The sequence below is a fragment of the Schistocerca gregaria genome, chromosome 7 (assembly GCF_023897955.1).
Source record: "Schistocerca gregaria isolate iqSchGreg1 chromosome 7, iqSchGreg1.2, whole genome shotgun sequence".
Lineage (NCBI taxonomy): Eukaryota > Metazoa > Arthropoda > Insecta > Orthoptera > Acrididae > Schistocerca > Schistocerca gregaria.
Genome location: NC_064926.1, coordinates 254,460,094 through 254,482,990, shown reverse-complemented (window position 1 = coordinate 254,482,990; position 22,897 = coordinate 254,460,094). Strand labels below are relative to the sequence as shown.

Sequence of the window (22,897 nt, the reverse complement as noted above, 5' to 3'; positions counted from 1 at the left end):
TTACTGTGACCGATAGCTGCTCTTGCTTTTGTGACGCTTTATCAAATTCTAACTGAAGATTGTTAACCGCTTCGGGTAGGTGCTTCTGTGCTTCACGAAAAATTTAAACTCTGTTATTAAAGCTGTCTGCGTAAGAGAAACTTGTTGTATTTTAATTTAAGTTCCTCTTGCGTATTTACAATCTGTATTTGTAAAGCTCTTTTCATTATACTTATCTCTGATTTAAATATCGACTGTGATTCTGCTATTTGTTTTTGCAGAGCAGACTATAGTTCTTTATGAGACGCAGCTTGACTTTCTCGAAATTCTCGAGACATTTCCTCTATTCGTTTCAGTAAAACTGTCATAGGGTCAACTACCTCCTGCACATTAGTTTGAGGCACACTAGTTTCACCCGATTCAGCCATCTTGGTCTGAGATCATGTCTTAACCATATAATCATACAATAATTAATACTAAATGATCCGCTAAAAACGTGTGTAACATATACTGTTTACTCAGTAGCTAATGACGTGCTGATGGTTATGCAGATGACCGTTTTGTGACAAATAGTCGTATTGGACTGACACACAATTTGTAACACAAACTAGCGCTAATCTACTAAGGAAGTATGTGTGTATCTACACTTAACTCTTTGCTACTACCCATAGACGAGCCAGCAGAATAGAATATGACAACGTACACTTACTCCTTATAGATAACTGCGAAATAGACTGGCATATCTCCGCTATTTATCTCCTTTGTTGTAACTTTGTTCTCTCGTTTCGTCACAAATGGTTACTTGAAAAAGAATCATTCAATACAATATTAATCACAATATAAATACAAACTTTTGTTGCTATGACAACTGTGTGTGTGCTAATATATGGTGTCCTGATCATCTTTCCCCAACTGTGGCAGATTATTTTATGTGTTTGTCTATTTTTTGTTTGTCTGTTGTCGATGTATTATGCTCGCAGTAAAAGCTCGTAACAACGTGATAAAATTGTCTCTGATAGTGATGTTAAAAGAATTACTGTTTGTTGCGCGTATGAAGAGCCATGGGAGAGACGGCTGAATATTTTTAGCAACTATTCATACATGAGATTGCAGGTTCGAGTGCTGTTGTCCACGTCTCTTCCCGAACACGTCGCATTCAATCTGAAACAATTCTGCTATTTCAGTACTTCCAAAAATACTAATAAAGGTCGTGACGCTCACCTTTGTTCTCATGAAATAATAACGGTTCATTGTGTCTCTTGTACAATTCTTCACATTACACCAAAAGAAGCGAACAGAAAAACTCTAGTTTCCCTTAGTTACGAGTAAACCACAGAGAAAGTAATATTCCGAGTCAACGATATAATTATCATAGAATCTCTTAGATAACGTCTTTGCCACTTAGCTTTCTCACAGTCGATTCAGTACATTTCATATTTTTATTACACTACAGGGCGTGTGCTCGATGTGTCGGGCTGGAAAGTGCAGTATCACACACCACTCTCGCAGGAATTGAGCCCCTGTGGTTTCAATGTGAAGCCTAAGGTCAAGGAATCACCCTCGCAGGAAAGAAGCCCTTGTGGTTTCGATTTGAAGCCTAAAAACACAACTGACACTGCTGAGTGTATCCTGCGAGTATCATGTCACTGGCAACGGATTATACACAAAGTTGGTGACTACTTTGACAGATCGTGGGTATTAATAAATCGCTTCAGCTGTGTCTAGTCCTCTATTTTCAGATCACTACCGGTTTCATACCACTAAAAGGCACATATTTAGGTGAACTTCTGTATAATAATAATACAGAAGGAATAACAACCCTGAGCCATACATTGATACGATAAATTTTCTAAAATTGTTTCCTGATTTTTTTAAAAAAATAAACTATTAACATCTTTTACATGACTATATTAAAATATTGTACTCACGCAACTAAAACGTTAATGCAAAAATACTCAGAACTTCGTAACTGACATTCGTTGTCCGTCAAAACTAAACACCGCTAAAAGGCGGTACGTCGTGGAATAAAACAGCCAGTTTCCAATACGGTGGATGGGTCCAAAATAAGTCATACCATAGTGAACCACTGTAAGGTGAAAGTAAATGAAAAACTATTAAAGTCCAAATTGCGGATACTCACAGTAACTAATATTAGTTAAAACGCCGAATTTTTATCAAAAAAATTACCTGCATTGAGGTCATCGGCTGTTATTTAGTTGCTTCAGAATGTCATTTAAAGAAAGTGTCGGGAAGCAAGTTGGGCAGTGCTCTCGCATCAGGAACTGCAGTGTTACTTTCTAGGAGTTATCTCCCACAAACCTCTTTTGACGCTGCGAAGAGGAGGTGGTTTTTGTCTTCCCATACATTCAGTAACTCTGGAAATAATTCATAAAACATAAACCAAATGCGGAAACGTGAATCACACAAAAAAGCCGACTAAGTAAATATTTGCAAAACATTGGTTATGCGAAGAGACGAGTTATACCAAGCAAATTTTATGCAGTTTAGAAAGTGCCTGTCATGTCAGATCAGATCCAGCTTTCGTTAAGCAGAAATTTAGGCTCCCTTTCGAACAAACGACTAAGTATATATCAGGGCTTGCAAACAATCTTTGATTTAGAAATAGAGCGAACGTTTCAGTAGACCTGAATCACAGAGTTGAGAAGGATCCCAATCTTAGCAGTAATGGAAAACACGTAGGCAGTTAAAAATTATACATTTTTGTATATGATAAGGGCAAAACTGGAAAGTAAGTTACTTATGTCCATTACCGGTAAATGTCACGGCAAAATAATTCACTGGAACTTTCAATCTGACGGTAGCGAATCAAAACTTCATCCTCCCAATAAGATTGTTGTGTAGCAGGCAGTTCACTATGGAAGTCAACAAGTACAATGCAATTGAAATAAAGTGATTTATTAAAGAAATGTTGGAAAATGAGGAGTAATAAATGAGCTACGCGATTCCAAACATTCCGAACAAATTGTCGGTACGAGTTTGAAGTCCTTACTGTGACCAACGTCATGGACACACGTCACAGCAGGCACAACGGTTAAGGATTGTATTTTGTCACAAATTTATCATGTCAGGACGAAACTGAAGAATAAGAGACACATGGCTTGTGGTTGAATCGGATGTCGAGGTCAGTTTTCGTGTCACCTACTTGGTCGCTGGACCGTTTTAGTTGTTCTAATAACACGCAAAAGATCGATGTCTGATGGATCAGAAAAAAGAAAATGTATTTGGTACTCCTATGAACAATGCACTTTCTGATATTAGAGAAGATCCGAAGTCAGGAGCATACAGCCCAAGAACTGTAACACATGCACTTACAGAAGACCGTGTGTGACTGGGCTTATTCTATCCTAGGCACTTTAACACAGATTAACCGTGATGAGAAATTTTGCATAAGAGCAGGAGAGGTGAGACTCTAGTGGCTTAGCCAGCCGCAGTGGTCTCGCGGTTCTAGGCGCGCAGTCCTGAACCGTGTGACTGCTACGGTCGCAGGTTCGAATCCTGCCTCGGGCATGGATGTGTGTGATGTCCTTAGGTTAGTTAGGTTTAAGTAGTTCTAAGTTCTAGGGGACTAATAACCACAGCAGTTGAGTCCCATAGTGCTCAGAGCCATTTTTTTTCTAGTGGCTTAGTGTCATGTCTTGAAACAGAGAACAAGAGTTCAAAGGCATAAATAATCCTATTGGATGCAGGTATATTTGCTGTAGAGCGGGAGGATTAGCAGCATAACATGTAGTTTCGAGAAACACTACTGTGATAAATTATAGTATGCTTTCATGCCAGCTCTGTTCTCACAGCTTTCTGATGTCTTCATCGTTTTCCCTATTTTGTAAAAAGCAGTGTATTTCCACAAGCAAATGGAAAAAAATATGATGGTACGTAAAGTCAGCGTAACTGAACAGGTTACCTTAATTTCAGCCGAATTCTGTTACTACATGATCATAAAATCAACGTAGGAGTGCAATGGTTACGTAATTTTTAAGACTGAAGTCTGTTAAGAAATTTCATCTTTCCATAGTAAATCCAATAATTCGACAGCGGGTTGTAATTTGCGATTATACAGTTAATATATGAACGCATGGTTTCGCAGCTTCCAGTTGCATAGAGTAGTTTAAAATCCACGAACTTTCGGCCGAATACTCCTCGGCCGTCGTTACATGATGACTGTTTTTTTTAGTCCTGCTATCGTCCTTATGTTGCCACGCTGCCTTCTGTGACGCCACTGGTAGCCACTCCAACGCCATACAAGGTAAAGTTTTCGTTGCACGCCCGCCGCACCCGCTTCAACCTTCCGATGGCCGAGTCTCAAGTCCAGCTTAGTTGTAGGCCGGCTTCATAAGGGTGTGATAACACCCCCAATAAAGTCGGCTGTTTACAGGTAAGCATGGCTCACGGGACTCGGCCATCGATAGGTTGTAGCGGGCGTTGGAGGGGGAACCAGTGACGCCACAGAAGACGGCGCTGCTTTATAAGAACGGTAGAGGCAACCGAAAAACAGCCAGCAGTTGACAATGATTGACGAGCACTCAGCCGAAATCACACGGAATTTAAATCACTTGACGCAGCTTGAATGTCGAGAGAATTTTATCAACGGATACACTAAAATACGACTTTTCTGTAATTCTCTTCGAACTAGGGCCCACTAAGCGAAGTTATTGTTCCCTCATCTGAGCGAAATTTGCACAATAGTCTGTATATACACTACTGGCCATTAAAATTGCTACACCACGAAGATGACGTGCTACAGAAATTTAGCCGAGAGGAAGAAGATGCTGTGATATGCAAATGATTAGCTTTTCAGAGCGTTCACACAAGGTTGGCGACGGTGGCGACACCTACAACGTGCTGACGTGGGCAAAGTTTCCAACCGATTTTCATACACACACAGCAGTTGACCGGCGTTGGCTGGCGAAACGTTGTTGTGATGCCTCGTGAAAGGAGGAGAAATGCGTACCATCACGTTTCCGACTTTGATAAAAGTCGGATTGTAGCCTATCGCGATTGCGATGACAGGCATGGCTGTAACGGATCGTGCAGCCACGTCTCGATCCCCGAGCCAACAGGTGGGGACGTTTGCAAGACAACAACCATCTGCACGAACAGTTTGACGACGTTTGCAGCAGCATGGACTATCACCTCGGACACCATGGTGCGGTTACCCTTGACGCTGCATCACGGCAGGAACGCCTGCGATGGTGTACTCAACGACGAATCTGGGTGCACGAATGGAAAAACGTCATTTTTCGGATGAATCCAGGATCTGTTCACAGCATCAGGATGGCCGCATCGCGGTGAACGCACATTGGAAGCGTGTATTCGTCATCGCCATACAGGCGTATCACCCGGCGTGATGGTATGCGGTGCCATTGTTTACATGTCTCGGTCTCCTCTTGTTCGCATTGACGGCACTTTGAACAGTCGACGTTACATTTCAGATGTGTTACGACCCGTGGCTCTACCCTTCTTTCGATCCCTGCGAAACCCTACATTTCAGCAGGATAATGCACGACCGCATGCTGCAGGTCCTGTACGGGCCTTTCTGGATACAGAAAATGTTCGACTGCTGCCCTGGCTAGCACATTCTCCAGATTTCTCACCAACTAAAAACGTCTGGTCAGTGGTAGCGGAACAACTGGCTCGTCACAATACGCCAGTCACTACTCTTGATGAACTGTGGTATCGTGTTGAATCTGCATTTGCAGCTGTACCTGTACACACCATCCAAGCTCTGTTTGACACAATGCCCAGGAGTATCAAGGCCGTTATTACGGCCAGAGGTGGTTGTTCTGGGTACTGATTTCTCAGGATCTATGCACCCAAATTGCGTGAAAATGTAAGCACATTTCAGTTCTAGGATAATATATTTGTCCAATGAATACCCATTTATCATCTGCATTTCTTCTTGGTGTAGCAATTTTAATGGCCAGTAGTCTACATATAATGTAAGGTTGTTCATCTAGCATTTTAGTATACACATCAAAGAAGTTTTGCATCACCCAACTTCCCAGAACTCCTGAAGATAGACGTTGACTGTGGATATTGTAACATAGACATAGTTCTTTTGACTGTTCAGAGGTGTCACTAAACCCGCCCAAAGATGTAAACAACCATGCATGAGAAGCGGCTATTAGACGGAGGGGGACCGACAGCCGATCAGTTCCAGTCATTCCACCAGGAAGGAGGCACACGGCTCGCGTTTTCTGTAGTTCAATCATGCCTAGACGATCTATACAACGGTTCGATCATGTCCGCAGTGTTACTTCGTGCCAGGAAGGGCTCTCAGCCAGTGAAATGTCGAGGCGTCTCGGAGTGAACCAAAGCGATGTTGTTCGGACATGGACGAGATACGGAGAGGCACGAACTGTCGATGACATGCCTTGCTCAGGGCGCCAAAAGGTTACTACTGCAGCGGATGACCGCTACCTACGGATTATGGCTCGGAGGCACCATGACAGCAACGTCAGCATGTTGAATAATGAGTGTCGCCTTCAACCAGACAATCGTTGGAGTCGGAGATGTGTTTAGAGGCAACCCGGTCAGGATGAACGTCTTAGACACACTGTCCAGCGAGTGCAGCAAGGTGGAGGTTCGCTGTTGTTTTGGGGGTGGCATTATGTGGGGCCGACATACGCCGCTGGTAGTCTTGGAAGGCGCCGTAACGGCTGTACGATACGTGAATGCCATCTTCCGACCGATAGTGCAACCGTATCGGCAGCATATTGACGAGGCAATTGTCTTCATGGACGACAATTCGCACCCCCAACGTGCACATATTTTGAATGACTTCCTTCCGGATAAGGACTTCACAAAATGGTTCAAATGGCTCTGAGCACTATGGGACTTAACATCTGTGGTCATCAGTCCCCTAGAACTTAGAACTAGTTAAACCTAACTAACCTAAGGACATCACACACATCCATGCCCGAGGCAGGATTCGAACCTGCGACCGTAGCGATTACGCGGTTCCAGACTGAAGCGCCTAGAACCGCACGGCCACACAGGAAGGCGATAAGGACTTCGCTCGACTAGAGTGGCCAGCATGTTCTCCAGACATGAACCCTATCGAACATGCCTGGGATAGATTGAAGAGGGCTGTTATGGACGACGTGATCCACCAATCACTCTGAGGGATCTACGCCGAATCGCCGTTGAGGTGTGGGACATTCTGGAACAATATTGCCTTGATGAATTTGCGGAAAGTATGCCACGACGAATACAGGCATGCATCAATGCAAGAGGACATGCTACTGGGTATTAGATCTACCGGTGTGTACAGCAATCTGGACTACCACCTCTGAAGATCTCGGTGTATGGTGATACGACATGCAATGTGTGGTTTTCATGAGCAATAAATATGGCGGGAATGATGATTATGTTGACCTCTATTTTAATTTTCAGTACAGGTTTCGGAACCGACGTGACGCAAAACTTTTTCCGATGTATGTATAATTTCAAACCTTTAAGAGACTTTTTCTTGCTCACACCCGCGCACCCCACTCCCCTCCCCCCAGAAAATGGTGAAAGGAAAAAAAAATCCCTTACTACATTTTCGCTTTGTTCATATAGCAACTGCCGTATCGGGCATGGATTTTTAATTTATTACACTTTTAACAATAATTCTATACGCTACACGTTTTGCAGTACTTGCAAAAATACTGTATATCGTTATGCGACAAATAGTTCACGAGATATGATGTAATAAACATTGAGCTGCGTAAAAACAAATCTGCAGTGTCAAATTCCCTAGAGATGCAGGTGAAATATGTGTACAAATATCAATGAAATATGTTAAATATACAGTGATGAAATAAAAAATTATAGCACCTAGAAAGAGTTGTGTGACATAAACGAAAATTAGCAGGCGTGTTTCTACATCTGACAGATGGTGTCCATTCAAATTTTGCGATAGCAGCATAAGAGTGCCGCTAATAGAGCCACTAAGAGGATGTAAACCTTGTTTTCCTTTAAATACACACTGTAATGGTCGTGATAGGTGCTTAACTTTGAGATTGTACGTGGTGAACTGAAGTTAGTGAAGAATGCCTTTAAGGCGACAAAGGCACCATTATCAACACTTGACTGAGTTTGAGAGAGGTCGTGTAATAGGGCCACGAGAAGCTGAATGCTCCTTCTGCGAAATTGCTGAAAGACTTGCCAGGAATGTAGCCACTGTACTTGATTCTGGCATGAATGTACTCACTGTACATGACTGATCGCAGCGGTGGCCACAGGAGTGTTCGGTCGCAAGGAGACCGGGCTTCGGACGGCCGCATGGTTTTACCGAGGGAGAAGACCATCGCTTTCGGCGTGTGGCTCTGGCGCATCGTACAGCATCTGTAGCAGCAGCTGAGCAACAGTTCGCACCACGGTGACACAGTCAACTGTTACAAACCGGTTTCTTCAAGGACAGCTCAGAGACAGACGCCATATAGGGAGCATTGCACTAAACCCGAAATCAACGCCGTTTGCGACTTCAGTGGTGTCAAACGAGACCTCACTGGAGGGCAGGGGTGAGCTCTGTTATGTTTTCTGATGAAAGATGTTTCTGCCTCGATGTCAGTGATGGCTGTGTGTTGCTTACAATTAGTCCAGTTTAGGGTTTGCAAACCAATCTTTTGCGCGCTAGACACACTGGAGCTGCACCTTGTGTTATGGTCTGGGGTGCGATTTCGTATGATAGGAGCACTCTCGCCGTTATTCTACGTAACCTGACTACAAATTCGTACCTTAATCTGGTGATTCGACTCGTTGTGCTCCCATTCATGAACAGCATTTCAGGGGGTGTTTTCCAACAGGAAAATGCGTGCCCAAATACCACTGTTCTAGCCCAACATGCTCTACAGAGAGTGGACGTGTTCCCCTGGCCTTCTCGATCACCAGATCTGTCCCTAACCGAGCACATGGGCGACATCATCAGAGGATACCTCCAGCGTCTTTTATTGACCAGCAAGGTGTACTAGCACGGAACTCGATGCTACCAACTGACGTCCGGCACCTGCACAACATAATGCATGTACCTTAGCATGCTTGCACTCAAGATACTGGCGATTACATCGTTCATCAACGTACCAGCATTTCACATATGCAATTGCTCATCTCGAGTTTACATGAACCTTTGAACTTTCAATGTTAATACTTAAATATGTTACCTCGTGGTCGTGCGGTAGCGTTCCCGCTTCCCACGCCCGGGTTCCCGGGTTCGATTCGCGGCGGGGTCAGGGATTTTCTCTGCCTCGTGATGGCTGGGTGTTGTGTGATGTCCTTAGGTTAGTTAGGTTTAAGTAGTTCTAAGTTCTAGGGGACTGATGACCATAGATGTTAAGTCCCGTAGTGCTCAGAGCCATTTGAGCCATTTTTTTGAAGAATGTTTACCCTAAGTTCCATTACTCAACGTTAATTATTTTTTGTTGTTGTTATTTTTTTCCTTCAGTGTACGACAAATACATGTTACATGTGTGTATGTTTGTAAAGACGTGGGTACAAACTTCTTCCTGAACTTCTGGATTGATTTCAGGCAAACTTGGTAGACATATTAGTATACGGAAATAAATGCATTGTGGGTAACACCGTAGCAGCCTCCTACTGGGATGGGGCGATAATGTGGAGAGAGGTGGTGGTGATGAGGAGGGGGGGGGGGGGTGAGGAGAAGGAGGTGGACAAACAGAGGGTGAAGGACGAGATGATCACAGATGTGGCGGAAGATGTGGAATAAACGCATACCCTGACAACACCAGCTAGCCATTTCATAAGTTGTTATTTGCCTGTGTGGGTTAAGGTGGAACAGATCTCTATTTGAGTACTGTTGCTTATCTTGCAGAATTATTGATTTCTATTTCGTCTACATGTGGAGTGTCCTTCACTTTATATTACTTGCGCCACGATATGTGGGCGAGAGAGAGAGAGAGAGAGAGAGAGAGAGGGGGGGGGATGGAGGGACACAGAGAGAGTGAGAGAGAGAGAGAGAGAGAGAGAGAGAGAAAAGGGGGGGAAGCAGGGGGAGGGACGGCAGGCGGTATGGCGGAAGGGTAGCAGGAGTTTACATAAACGGAACCTGAGGACTTTCCTACCTTCCGATCGTTTGATACACGCTAACCTCTTGGGCCGCACTGATTCTTATTCTTTTTGGGACACATGCGGCCCGCGGTTCGAGGGTTGGACAGCCATGGTCTAAACTACCATTCTTGGTGGAGCAAAATTTCTGAGACTTGTGTAGAACAGACGGGAAGACATAACTGCAATTTGACTGTACCATATGCTTTATTACACGATCAGGAGTTCAGCCTTACGCCATTATCAAGTGTCACATGTATGAAAAATCGTCTGATTTGTTTGGAACACAAGTTTTCGTTAGAATGTCGAAGCTGCCCTTGCAAGAAATTTAGTTACAGCCACATTATCGAGAATATGTTCTCTCGTCGCGCTTACTCAGTCTGACAGTGCCTGCCGCTTTACGGTACGCGTGTTTACTGTTCCAGGTCACTTCCGCCAGTACGACCATGGAATGTTCGGCAACCTGGAGAAGTACGGCAGCTTCTGGCCGCCAGACTACGACCTGAGCAAAATCACCGCCAAAGTGGCGCTCTTCTACAGCAACAACGACTGGCTAGCGGCTGTGAAGGTAAGCTCGTACATCTCTGCTGCGTTCTGTTCACACATCTGCTCCTCTGCGGCTTTTTTGTGTTGTCACAATTCTGGTGGATGCTGTTAAATGGTTTTCAGAAGAAAGTTCCATCAGCAGACAGTAACTGACTATCACCGAGCGAGGTGGCACGTTGGTTACGGTATAGGTCTCCAAATTTCACTCTAGTCACTTAACCCTGCTATCATGCTTAAAAAAGCTACACAATTATGCCCTTTCGGATCATACTTATCAAGTGTAGTACTTAAAGGACATGATGATTATAAACTGTCAAAAATTATTATAATTTTAAATTTAGGTTTGTTACAATTTAAACAAATTTTACAGTATTACGTAGCAAAAAACTCAACAATGATTAAGTTCTGGCCCTCAGTGACCTGTTGCGCTTTAGCTTTTTACGTAGCGTATAAACTGTCACTCCCGGAAACCATTAGCATAGAGTTTTGCTTAAATTCCACAATTTGGACAGAGGTATTTAATTGAGCTTTGCAAGTACGTTAATACAGTTTGAACATATCGTTGGTGTCTTGTTGTCACAAACCGATGGACATAGTTAGCATCTGGCACGTTTGTAGTTTTCGTTGCCGTCACACGAGCTTTCTGTTGACGGACTTCCTGCTTGTATCTTTCTAACCATGGCCGCTGACTCCTCATTTCGTGACATCATTTTTTTTAGCTTCAACGTAAGACGTAACTAGTGTTCCCCACAATTCGTTGAGAAATATTCTTCTTTTGTAAACAACATTTTTTCCACCCTGGATTTAGTTCCCTCCACAGCATCGTAGGCAGAATTATCAGTAATATTGTGGAAGATGATTACTGGCCAGAGGTTGGTTTTCCCCTTGCACTTCTCGGTGCCAATAAGCTTATCCAATGTGTCAACTGTTCCCTTGCTTGCATTACAGTGCAATATCATTTTCGGTTTCTTGACTTCTCCATTGGTTATTTTCTCACTGTCATGCATTGTGCTCATAACGACAACCTGTTTGTACTTCCGTGGAACGCAAGATGCGACCGTGGTATTCGTAGCAAAGAAGAACTTTGTTTGATATATTATTAGGGAGTTAAGGTTTGTTTTTTCTCACCGACCTCAGCAATGTGAGATATCTTATGAGATGTCCTTGACCTAATGCATATGATGTGAAGAAACTTGTCACATCTAACATTATGTCCTTTCCTCCATGACCACCCTTTCACCTTTGGCAGGTGCTTATGCAGGTAATTTTCCTGTATAGATTTGTGTCTTCAAAATGTGAGAAGTAGTACTATCGGACAGTGTCTACATTTTTACCCCATAATTTGAGGGTTTGCTCGGTATATATTGTTAGAATTGACAAAATCCTGGAAAAGCAACCAATTGTTTATCAACCGTTACATTTCTGCGAGAAGTATATAGTTTTGAAAGTATTTCCATCCTCGAACCACAGAGAACTCCTATAGGAGACAACTGGGCATTTATTCTTGGTGCTCTTCGATCAAACTTGTCATAGAAACGAAACACACATGAGATACAACAGAACGGTTTCAACGACATTCCGGCAGGAGATGGCTCTACTTGTTTCTGGGTCCCACAGACTCTTTGTTGCTTCACCAAATAATTTATACATACCAGCCAACAATAAAAGCCCATTACAGGCTTCAAGTGTAGTTTCACCTAATGCTTCAGAGCTATCCCCATAAACTCTTCGACCCTCAATATTAATAATTTCCGCCACAATACTCTGCATATTATCGTTCATCATAACTTGAAAAGATCGTTTTATATCATTTGCTCTGGCGATAGCGTATCTTGTCGGACCAGGAGTCAGTTTTATAAAAATCTTTGAACTAGATACTGTTCCAGTTTGCGGGAAAGATCCTAAGCTTCACGTGATTTTTATGTCCTTAGACTGAATCAGTTGAACAGTTTACACATTGTTATTTGAAGTATCAACACCTGGAATGTCTTCTGAAGCAGATGAAGGATGCATGTTGTCACCACTGGTGTGGTTTTCATCTTCAGAAATATCCTCCTCGCTGTGAGGTGCATTTACTAATGGTTCCAATTGCTCATCGGAAAGTGCTCGTTTTTCATGAAAAATTACTGCGATAGGGACATGAACTGCCTTTGCACACAACAATTGATAAAATTTAACTGTTAACGAGAGTGCATTATAAAAATTTGAGCGCAATCAAAGACTTTGAGATGTGGTGCTGCAGCCGAATGTTGAAAATTAGGTGGACTGATAAGCTAAAAAATGAGGAGGTTCTACTCAGAATCGGAGGGGAAAGTAATTTGTGGAAAACACTACTAGAGGAATGGACACGGTGAACGGACATCCGCTAAGACAGCGAATAACTTCCATGGTACTAGAGAGAGCTTTGTAGGGTAAATGCTACAGAGGAAGCCACAAATTGGAATACACCCCCAAAAAATTGAGAACGTTGGTTGAAAGTGCTACTGTGAGATGAACAGGTTGGCACAGGAAAGGAAATTTTGGCTCATAAATTCAGTCAGAAGACGATATTTAAAAAAAAAATTGTTTTCTTACAGTCTGAATCTTTAAGCCCTCCGTGTCATACTGAGCTGAGGAGCACAAGTGTAGCAAATTAAGGTTTATCAAGGGGGAGACAAGCAGTTCTTTTAATGTCAGTTGTAAGGTACACAGAAAGTTTAGAAAAAAAAGTCATAAAGTTTGGGGCAGTACAATTTAAATATAAAAAATTATGGAAGAATCAATTCTTTTTCGGGTCAAGGGTTAAATTTAGATTTTGCGCACTTTTCTTTAAGTAGTTAAGGCTACATCGGTTCTTTGAAAAGGACAACGCCAATTCTCTTCTCCATTACTGTCTAATCCGACTATGTGCTCAGTTTCCAATGAACGTACAATGGGACGATAAATCCTAATCTCCCATCCTTCTTGACTATTGGCGCCAAAGACGGCAGCATCCCAATGAACAAAATTAAATTCCTCCGAGCTCTCATTTTCACTTGGCTTTGCATCTATTAAAGAGTTTGCATAGACTGGTGTACAATTTCCCCTAAGTATACAGCAACTGGTATTCAGATGTTACAAATGAATGAGAACTGCCGCATCCGTATACGCGTGACTTAGTGAACTAATGTCTTATGTACAAACATAAATTACATTTTCCGTGCTTTTGCCAACTTTCTTCCCAAATCCACGTAAAACGTCTTTGATTTATTATCATACGAAATCTGTCTTCACCAGTAACTAAGTAACCTTCATACACTAAAAGAAACGTTTCTCTTACGTATTTTTATTTTTGAAGCAATATGTATCTCAGTTTCCCACGATCATTTATCAGGAGACTGCGACTGTTGATTATATAGAACACAAAGTAAACAGTTATCCGTGTCAGTTACTTTTATTTTGTTCTACGTCGTGTTTCGAGTGCTTATACCAACATATTCAGGTGGATCAATGGATTACATAAGAAACTCTTTTCCTGGATATAGCCACTTGACCTGTAATTAAAGAAACTGTTATGATGATCTTTCCTTTGGAAACCGATTCCGAATTTTTCTCCTTTCGAATCTCCGGGAGTATTTTCAAGGGGCAGGTGTCTACTAGAAAAGATTAAACAACCAACGACAGGGTACGAATCCATGAGTCGTAGCGTGGATTGCCAGAGGCCTAAATATGGTAGGGAAGCTAGAAAATCTTATAAGGGAAATGCAAAGGCCAAGTTTATCTAAAGTAGGGATCATAGGGATCAGTGAAGTGAAAAGGAATGAAGATAAGGTTTTGTGGTCAGTTAGGGTTATATCAACAGCAGCAGAAAATGAGTAAACGGAGTACGATTCGTCATGAATAAGAAGATAATGGAGAGAGCGAATTACTACGAACAGTTCAGTAACAGACAGAATACACATGCCAACATCACAAGCGGAAGACGAAGAGAGAGAAGAAGTTTATGAGTACAGTCAGCGGGTAACACAGTATGTAAATAGGATGTGAAAATCTAATAATTGCGGGGGAATTGGAGGACGGTATTAGGAAAAAGAATGGAAGAAAGAGTTGTTCGGGCAGAGATTCTGATACTGGAGTGTAAGGCATTCCCAGTTGTAGATATAAATTCATATCACAATTTAATAATGACGAAGGACAACCATGAAATATAAAGAATCGGCTTGTGGAAAGCAGTGGGATGATGAAGTACTGAAGAATTATGAGGCTTATTTTAAGTTCTCTAAGGCGGTACATACTGCGATAAAGACTAACACTCTTCAACTGAAAAGGAATAAACATCTATAAAAAGAGCAATCGGAGAAATTGCACAGATAATCATAGGTACAAGGAAGCTGATTGCGAAGAAGCCCTCTGTACTAGAAAAGACGAAAGCAGGGAACACAAAAATGTCCAGTTAAAGACAAGAATATGGCATTATAAGTCACTTAGGTGTGAAATAAGTAGGGAGTGCAGGGAAGCCACGGCGAAATGCACGCAGGAAAGATTTGAAGAAATCTAAAAAGAAATAAACAAATGAACATCGGAAGAACTGCCTCAGCATACGGAAAAGTCGTAACAACCTTCACTGAAATTAAAAGCAAGTTCGGCGACATAAGGGATGCTTGGCAATTCCACTGTTAAGAGCAGAAGAGAGACGAGTTTGGTGGAAAGAGTACATCGTAGGACTATATGAGGGAAAGGAATTGTCAGATGACTTGACAAAAGAAGTTAGAATTGATGTCTGAGAGATAGGAAATCCAGCATTAGAGTTAAAAAAAACTGGAAGACTTACGATCAAATAGAGCAGAGGAGACAGATGTTTATAAAATCATTGGCGGAAGTGGCAATCAAAGTTGGTGTCTAGAACCTATTGGACCGGTGACCTACTAACAGTCTTTCGGAGAAACATCGTACATTCACTCCCGGCTATAGCGAGAGCAGATAATTCACAGATAATTCCGTGAACTATTCAAAATTAGCTAACAACTCATGCATCCAAGTTGCGCAGAAGAACCAGTATACAGAATAATGGAAAAGAAAATTGAAGAAATTTTAGATGACGATCGGCTTGGCTTTAGAGAAAGTAAAGGCACCGGAGGGACAGTTCTGGCGTTGCGCTTGATAATGGAAGCACCTTCATACGATTTGTAAACAGCGTTTGACAGTGTAAAATGGCGCAAGATGTTTCAAATGCTCAGCAAAATAGGTGTAATCTATAGGGAAAGGCGGGTAATGTACAATACGCAAAAAACCTAGAGGGAATGATGAGAATGAAGACCAAGAATAAAGTGTTGTATTTGAAAATGTCGTGAGACAGGAGTGCAATCTTTCGCTGCTACTGTTCAATCTATACATCGAAGAAGCAATGGCGGAAACTAAAGAAAGATTAAGGAGAGGGAAAGTGTATCATTGATAAGATGAAATTGGTAACCTGAGTAAAAGCGAAGAAGAATTAGAGAACGTGTTGACTGGAATGAAAAGGCTGATCAGTACAGAATATAAATTGAGGGTAAACTGAATAAACACGAAAGAAATAAGGAGTAGCAGATTTGAGGTTAGAGATAAACTTGCTACGAAAACTGATGGCCATGAGGTAAATGGACTTAAGGAAATAGGCAGAATTGGAAGCCAAGTAACACGTGACAGATGAAGAAAGAAGAACATGAAAAGCAGACTAGCACAGATAAACACAGTTCCTGATGAAAGGAAGTCTCCTAGTATCAAATATAGAACCTTAAACTCAGGAAGGAATTTACGAGACTGTGGACCTACGTGTGAATCATGGACTGTGGGGAGACGAGAAAAGCGTGTCAGCAATGGCGCTACAGAAGAATGTTGAAATTCAGGAGGATTAATAAGGTTACTAATTGAAAAGGTTCTCCGCAGAATCGTCGAGGAAAGAAACGTATTGGAGATCACTGACAACAAGGGACAAGAAAACAGGGCATCTGTTGAGACGTAATGGAACAATTTTCTTCGTTCTAGAAGGAGCTGTAGAGCGTTCTAGAATGAGCTGTAGAGGGTTATACTGACTGTAGAGGAAGGCATAGATTGGAATATACCCAAAAACGAAATGAGGATGTTGAGTGCAAGCGCTACTCTGAAATGAAGAGGCTGGCACAAGATACGGAATGGTGGAGCACCGCATTAGACCAGTCAGAAGACTGAGGGAGGAAAGAGACGCCTGCTGCATGGGCGTAACCCAGCGAGGGTCAGGTGGGTGGGGAGGGTTGGGCAGTTGCTCCCCCCCCCCCCCCCCTAGAAGATATTCTCAGTTTTTACTAGTTTACTGTTTTATTTAATAAGAAATGCTGCATGTTTTCTCGGATTGTACAAGTGCGTTCTTATATTTAAAATATTTATTAAAAGCAGTTTTTCACTGGTTTACTGTTTTATTTAATAAGAACTGCTGTATGTTGTCTCACGTCCTTGTTTCCTAAGACTAGTATGACCTGCCCCCTCCCCCCCCCCCCCCCGCCTTCCCCCTACTTTAGATCCTGGGTACGCCCTTGGCCTACTGTCTGCCTTACCAGTTGACGTCAGTGAAATAATGCGATAACCAGTGACACAAATACTAATCGCTAGTGAAATGAAGTGCAAGGAGTACAACTGAGCTCATCCAGAAAAAGAAATTCCCATAGAAGCCACTGGTCCGCCTGAAGACGACAGTCTATGCCGTGTATAGCAGTCTTGAGAGAAGATAAAAGTGACTACACAGATAACTGTTTTAATTTTACTTCTATACCCGGTACTCTCTTGCACTAACGTTCAACTGTCTTAAGTTTCGTTCTTCATCACAGTATCTTCATTTTGTAGTTTCTTTTAAAATCCTTCCATGGTAACAACCTTAAGACACATTTCTAAAGTTCCACTTCTGTCGTTAATATTTCTTTTACATTTATTGTAGTGCTCCCGTACCAGTTTCATAAACTTCGTAATCGGTGTGTTTTAAGCCAGTTGCATTTTATTTTTAAGTGAAGACTTACATTTCATTAGTAAGAAATCAAGACCACTGTGATTACCTTGTATGTTGGCATCTAAACAATCTTATTACCAGGGACAGCCGTCCGCAGCTCGTGGTGGTGCCGTAGCGTTCTCGCTTTCCGCGACCGGGTTCCCGGGTTCGATCCCCGGCGGGGCAGGGATTTTCTCTGCCTCGTGATGACTGAATGTTGTGTGATGTCCTTAGGTTAGTTAGGTTTAAGTAGTTCTAAGTTCTAGGGGACTGATGACCTTAGATGTTAAGTCTCATAGTGCTCAGAGCCATTTGAACCAGGGACAGCCAATTGAAAACCGAACAGTCACCACAACGGGACCAAGCAATGACTGCATTTAAAAGTAATAAGTACACGCGTTAAGATATTTATCCCACTGGGACACGAGACGATCAGTTACTGTTTCACGGAACGCGGTCGGCTGCTGATGGATCCACAATGGCACCCTCTCCTGCACTTCCTGTTGCAGCTCAGACCGACATCCAGGCACGTTTTTCTTCAGTACGCCACCAAATAGGTGACAATCTCACGTTGAAAGATCAGGACTGTACAGAGGATAATGTAGTGATCTCAGCCAAATCTATGAAGCGTAGTCTTCATCCGATTGACACTCCGGGGGCGGCTCTTAACGTGCAACGGGATGATTCCGCGACAGCATTCCGCAATCCTGAGCGCAAACGGCAAAGCCAGCAGTGGTAACATTCCACACCTCTCCCAGCAAAGAAATTCGAAGCTGTTAATACAAGTTCCAGTAAGATCATGATGACTTTATTCTTGGACTGCAAGGCCCCTCTTCTCGTCAAGTTTCTCGAGCCTGGAACAACAATCAATGCGCAGCACTATGATGACACTTTCCAGAAATTGCGACCCACCGTAGATTCAAAACGTCCTGGAATTCTATCGGAGAGGATGATCCTGTTGCACGATAACGCACAACTGCCCATTGAAAATTGGATTATGGCTACACATCAGCGATTTGCTTGGGGAACACTTCAGTATCCTCTGTACAACCCGGATCTTTCAGCGTGTTATTTTCACGTTTGCATGGAAGTCGCTTTCAGTCGGACGACGAAGTGCAAGACTGGGTATAGATGTGGATCCGTCGGCGGCCGACCGCTCTCTACGAAACAATAAATGATCGTATCTTCTCCCACTGGAATAAATGCCTTATCGTGTGTGGTGACTTTTGAATGGAGCCACTCAGTTGTTCCGTTTTGGCGGATGTTCGGCTTTCATTTGACTGCCTCTCATAAAATTCAGACAGGTGTTATAAAACATCCTTGAATCGTTTTGTCAATACAATCGAAATGCGCGCTTTCGAGAGCCTGAACACTACGGCGTTGGTGCGGGTTGTTCACATCGATGTAGAGACTAAATGACGGTCTTCTCTTTACCAACTGTGCAATATGGATGTGTGTCATTAACGACCATTACTCAAAAGTTTTACTTTCCAGTTATTGAATTTTTTATGATGTGCATTCAGACAATTTCTGTTTATTGTTGCAGGATGTGGACAGACTGTACGACAAGCTACCAAATTGCATAGGGCGCTTCCTCGTATCGCTGGATTCATTCAACCACCTCGACTATCTATGGGCCATCCACGCTAAGGAACTAGTCTACGACAAAGTCATTAGCCTCATGCATAGATATTTGTAAATTACTTGGCTGACGAGAGGCGCAAGCGTCTACATTCAAGAGTGGATGCCTACGCACACGTTTATCAGACAGAATATTTTGTTTAATTTCCAACAAGAATAATTTCCAGTTGTATTGGCTTGTGTATTCAGACGTGTCATACTGTGAATTTAAAGTTTCTTACAAGAAAAATTCGATATATGTTAAAAATAAATATTCCACTGTACATCTCAATGTGGATGTTTCATGTTTTTGTGTACATCTCAGAATACTGAATTTTCTAAATATTTTTGAAATGGGATCTCCCATGCGTCTTGCTCCAACTACCACTCCGCATTCAAAGTCTTTTTAGTGACATCGTGCGGCCATAATAACATCGGAAATAATTTCACATGAATCACCCGAGTCCAAATGACAGCTCCACCAATGCACTGTCCATTTATACGCTGTGTACCTGATACTACCTCCATCTATATGTGAATATCGCTTTCCCACAGCTTTAGTCGCTCAATGTAAGGACAGTGCAAATCAACTCAATAGGCACAATATACAATAGAATGTTGCAGTTTCGATGCATGTGATGTTGATATCATTGGAAGAACAGAAATATATGTTAAAGAAACATACAGAGCACTGGTGGCAGTAGCAATAGAAATGGGACTGGAAGTGAACATAAGTAAAACCAAATACAAGAGAGTAGTACAAGCAGAACTGTGTACAATGCTAGAAACTGATCAGGCGCGAATAGAATTTCTTACTGAGTTTGTCTGTCCATGAACACTCATAACACCATAGAGAGATACTAACATGGAAATACAGCTGGTTTGTCCCATTGATGTTCTTGACCTGTAACCGTTAACAAGTCGCGTCGTATGGCAATTAATAAGTCATGTTGATACTGCTTAGTACCGCAAACTATGTTGGTAATTTACTTTTGGGCTTGACAACGTGATGCGATATAGTATTGTAGTTAGCATCTTACATTTGTGCATTTCAAGAACTGCATTTATTAATGTGGTGGGCCTTGGCTTTAACTGCCTTATTCACTTCACCACTGTTTCCGCTATCAAACTGTGTATTTTCCATTTGTAAAGAATTTACTTGCTCTTATAATAAGCTGCTCTTCAAGTGTATAATTTTTTAATCCCAGTACATTACCAGTCCCCAACCAGCTCTCTACGATTTCAGTACCACGGGACGGGATTCAGAGGTTTTAATTGCCATACGACGCGACTTGTTAACGGCTAACAGGTCAAGAACATCAATGGGACAAACAAGTAAGTACACCTAGCAACTACATAAGCCGCTTAAGGCCCACTGAAAAATGTGTACCAAGATGAAGCCAAAGTAATTTAAGGTACTTATACAAAAATTTCATTAAGGAACACTATGCCTCGACCATAAAGAGAAGTCTATGGCAGCACTGACCAATCTCAAATGAACAAATGTTCACAACTTTAATAGCGTTTAAGACAGATACAAAATAAATGAATCAGCGTCGGGCGGTTGCGTAAACAAGCCTTAAAATTAGTCAAGATGCTTTAGGGTTTACTTCAAATTTGATTAAAGTAACATAAAGTCATTAGCAATTATTTTTGAGGGATCTTAAGTTTACGTATGAACATGCCTCCACGGGTAGGTAGGTTATCAGGCTTATAAAGACAGTGAACTTTACGGAACAAAAGCCAATCAGAACACTATATACATGGCGTGAGCCTCATGTGTGGAACAGAGAAAGCAGTTGCATTGAATCCTAAGGGAATAAACTATAATTATAAAGGTTCCCTTATCGGTGCCGTCCACATGTTTAGGTCAGAATACGAAAGTAAGGCAAACTTAATATCGTGGGCTACAGTTAGCAAACAGCAGCAGTGGTCGACCAAATATACACGAGGCATCAGTGAAGCCAAGCGGACAGAAACGGCAAACAAACATATCTCAAGATAATTATTACACAGGCTGCTAGTTCGAAAAACAGTTAGTAAGAAGTAATACGGATGGCCAGCTGTCATACCAAAATAGATCCCTTTGCCACAATGAGTGAGGAACTTACATTACAAAATGATTTTGTGAATGCCATAAGAAGAACTAAAGCATACATGAAGACCCCTTCCGGGTTCCCTTCTGAATTCAGTAGATAAGGCCAATGTGCCCTGTCACACACACAAATGAAGAGAATTAAACACTATTCCTACAAAACACATATAAATAACAAAAATGCGGCAAGTAGCGAATGCGTTAAGCCCTATGTTAATGAAATACAAAACACCAATGAATAAAACAAGTTAGGGAAGCACTGAATGCATTAAACAATATTCTAACGAAATACAAAACACCAATGAGTAACAAGGCTGGCGAGCACTAAACAGGTAAAAGGCCAGATTAAAAATTTAGAGTTGACTTTACAGAAGATACTGAAAGAAAGGGCGGCCTGAGTACACAAACAACCAAGCCACAACACGGGCAGTACATAACAAGGGCAGTACACAAAAACATGAAACATCCACATTCACCAAAAAACGCTCGTACATGTCCAGGAAATTGGCTGAACACGGCCTGGTAGAAAAATACAAACGATCACCTTCGCTCACAACAGAAAATCTGAGTAACGACCACACGTACAACCTAGACTGAAACGAACCAGGTAGCAGTGAGTCAACAACAAAATTACTGCCCATTACAAAACACCTCGCCATGTACTCCATAACATGGGTAACAATGGTTCACCGAGCAGGTTCGCTTCCTCCAACGGCTGACTAGCTGACAGTTAAACTCCAGCCGGCATGTTGGCGCCAAGAACACAGGCCACATGTCCCCCTTGTAGCTACGTTCGGCGCAACAGAGCGCCTACATTTACTAGGGAAAACTATACCTCCACACCGCTGCCAGGAAGTCATTTCCCCACTGCTTGCCGAACATATCCCTATACCACCGTTCAACTCTCACACGCTCTCTAGCAGGCGCCCTTCCGGTATCGTAGCAACAGACAGAGATACACAGGGCAGATACAACTGGTTACTAACAGCCAAGGACGTCGCGTGTCCACGGCACGTACGGTATTTACTTTCATTTATGCAGTTACTTTAACTTAGAAGATATGTTTCTTCAGGTCTTTTCTTACGTCTACCCAGGCAACTTACAGAGTTAACATTTCAATGAAAGTTATAATAGTAGAGGTTGTAGTAATGACTGTAAGTAACTTACACTGAAGTGACGAAAGTCAAGGGGTAGCTTTCTGCACATATACAGACAGCAATAGTATCGCGTACACAAGGTGTAAAAGGGCAGAGGTTTGACAGGGCTGTCATTTATGCTTAGGCTATTCACGTGAAAACGTTTCCATCGTGATTACGGCCCCTCTATGGGGACCAACAGACTTCGAACACGGAATGGTCGTCGGGGCTGGACGCACGGGACGTTCCATTTCGGAAATCGTTAGGGCATTCAAATTCCGGGATCCACAGCGGCGAGAGCGTGCCGACAATACCATATTTCAGACTTTACCTGTCACCCTGGACAACGACCGAGAGCAGCGGTGTTTGCGTAGAGTTGTCAGTGCTAACAGACAAGAAAAACTGAGTGAAATAACGCATCATTTAGGACAGTGTGGCGAAATTTGGCGTTAATCGGCAATCGCAGAAGGCGACCAAAGACCAACGTCAATGTAAAAAATGCTT

General features: G+C 42.3%; 1 protein-coding gene across 2 annotated transcripts in view; it reads left to right on the top strand.

Annotated features, from left to right (window-relative positions):
• The window catches only part of LOC126281614 (lipase 3-like), a 143,274-nt gene that overhangs the window by 45,108 nt on the left and 75,269 nt on the right, over window positions 1-22,897 (top strand). The window contains exons 7-8 of one of the 2 annotated variants that reach the window (XM_049980725.1): window positions 10,470-10,612; window positions 19,089-19,454. The exons of the other annotated variant lie outside the window; for it this stretch is intronic. Of the exons in view, the coding sequence (XP_049836682.1) occupies window positions 10,470-10,612; window positions 19,089-19,241 (296 nt within the window). The 3' untranslated portion in view covers window positions 19,242-19,454. Of the gene's footprint in view, window positions 1-10,469; window positions 10,613-19,088; window positions 19,455-22,897 lie in introns of those variants that run through there. 2 annotated transcript variants of the gene reach the window in all.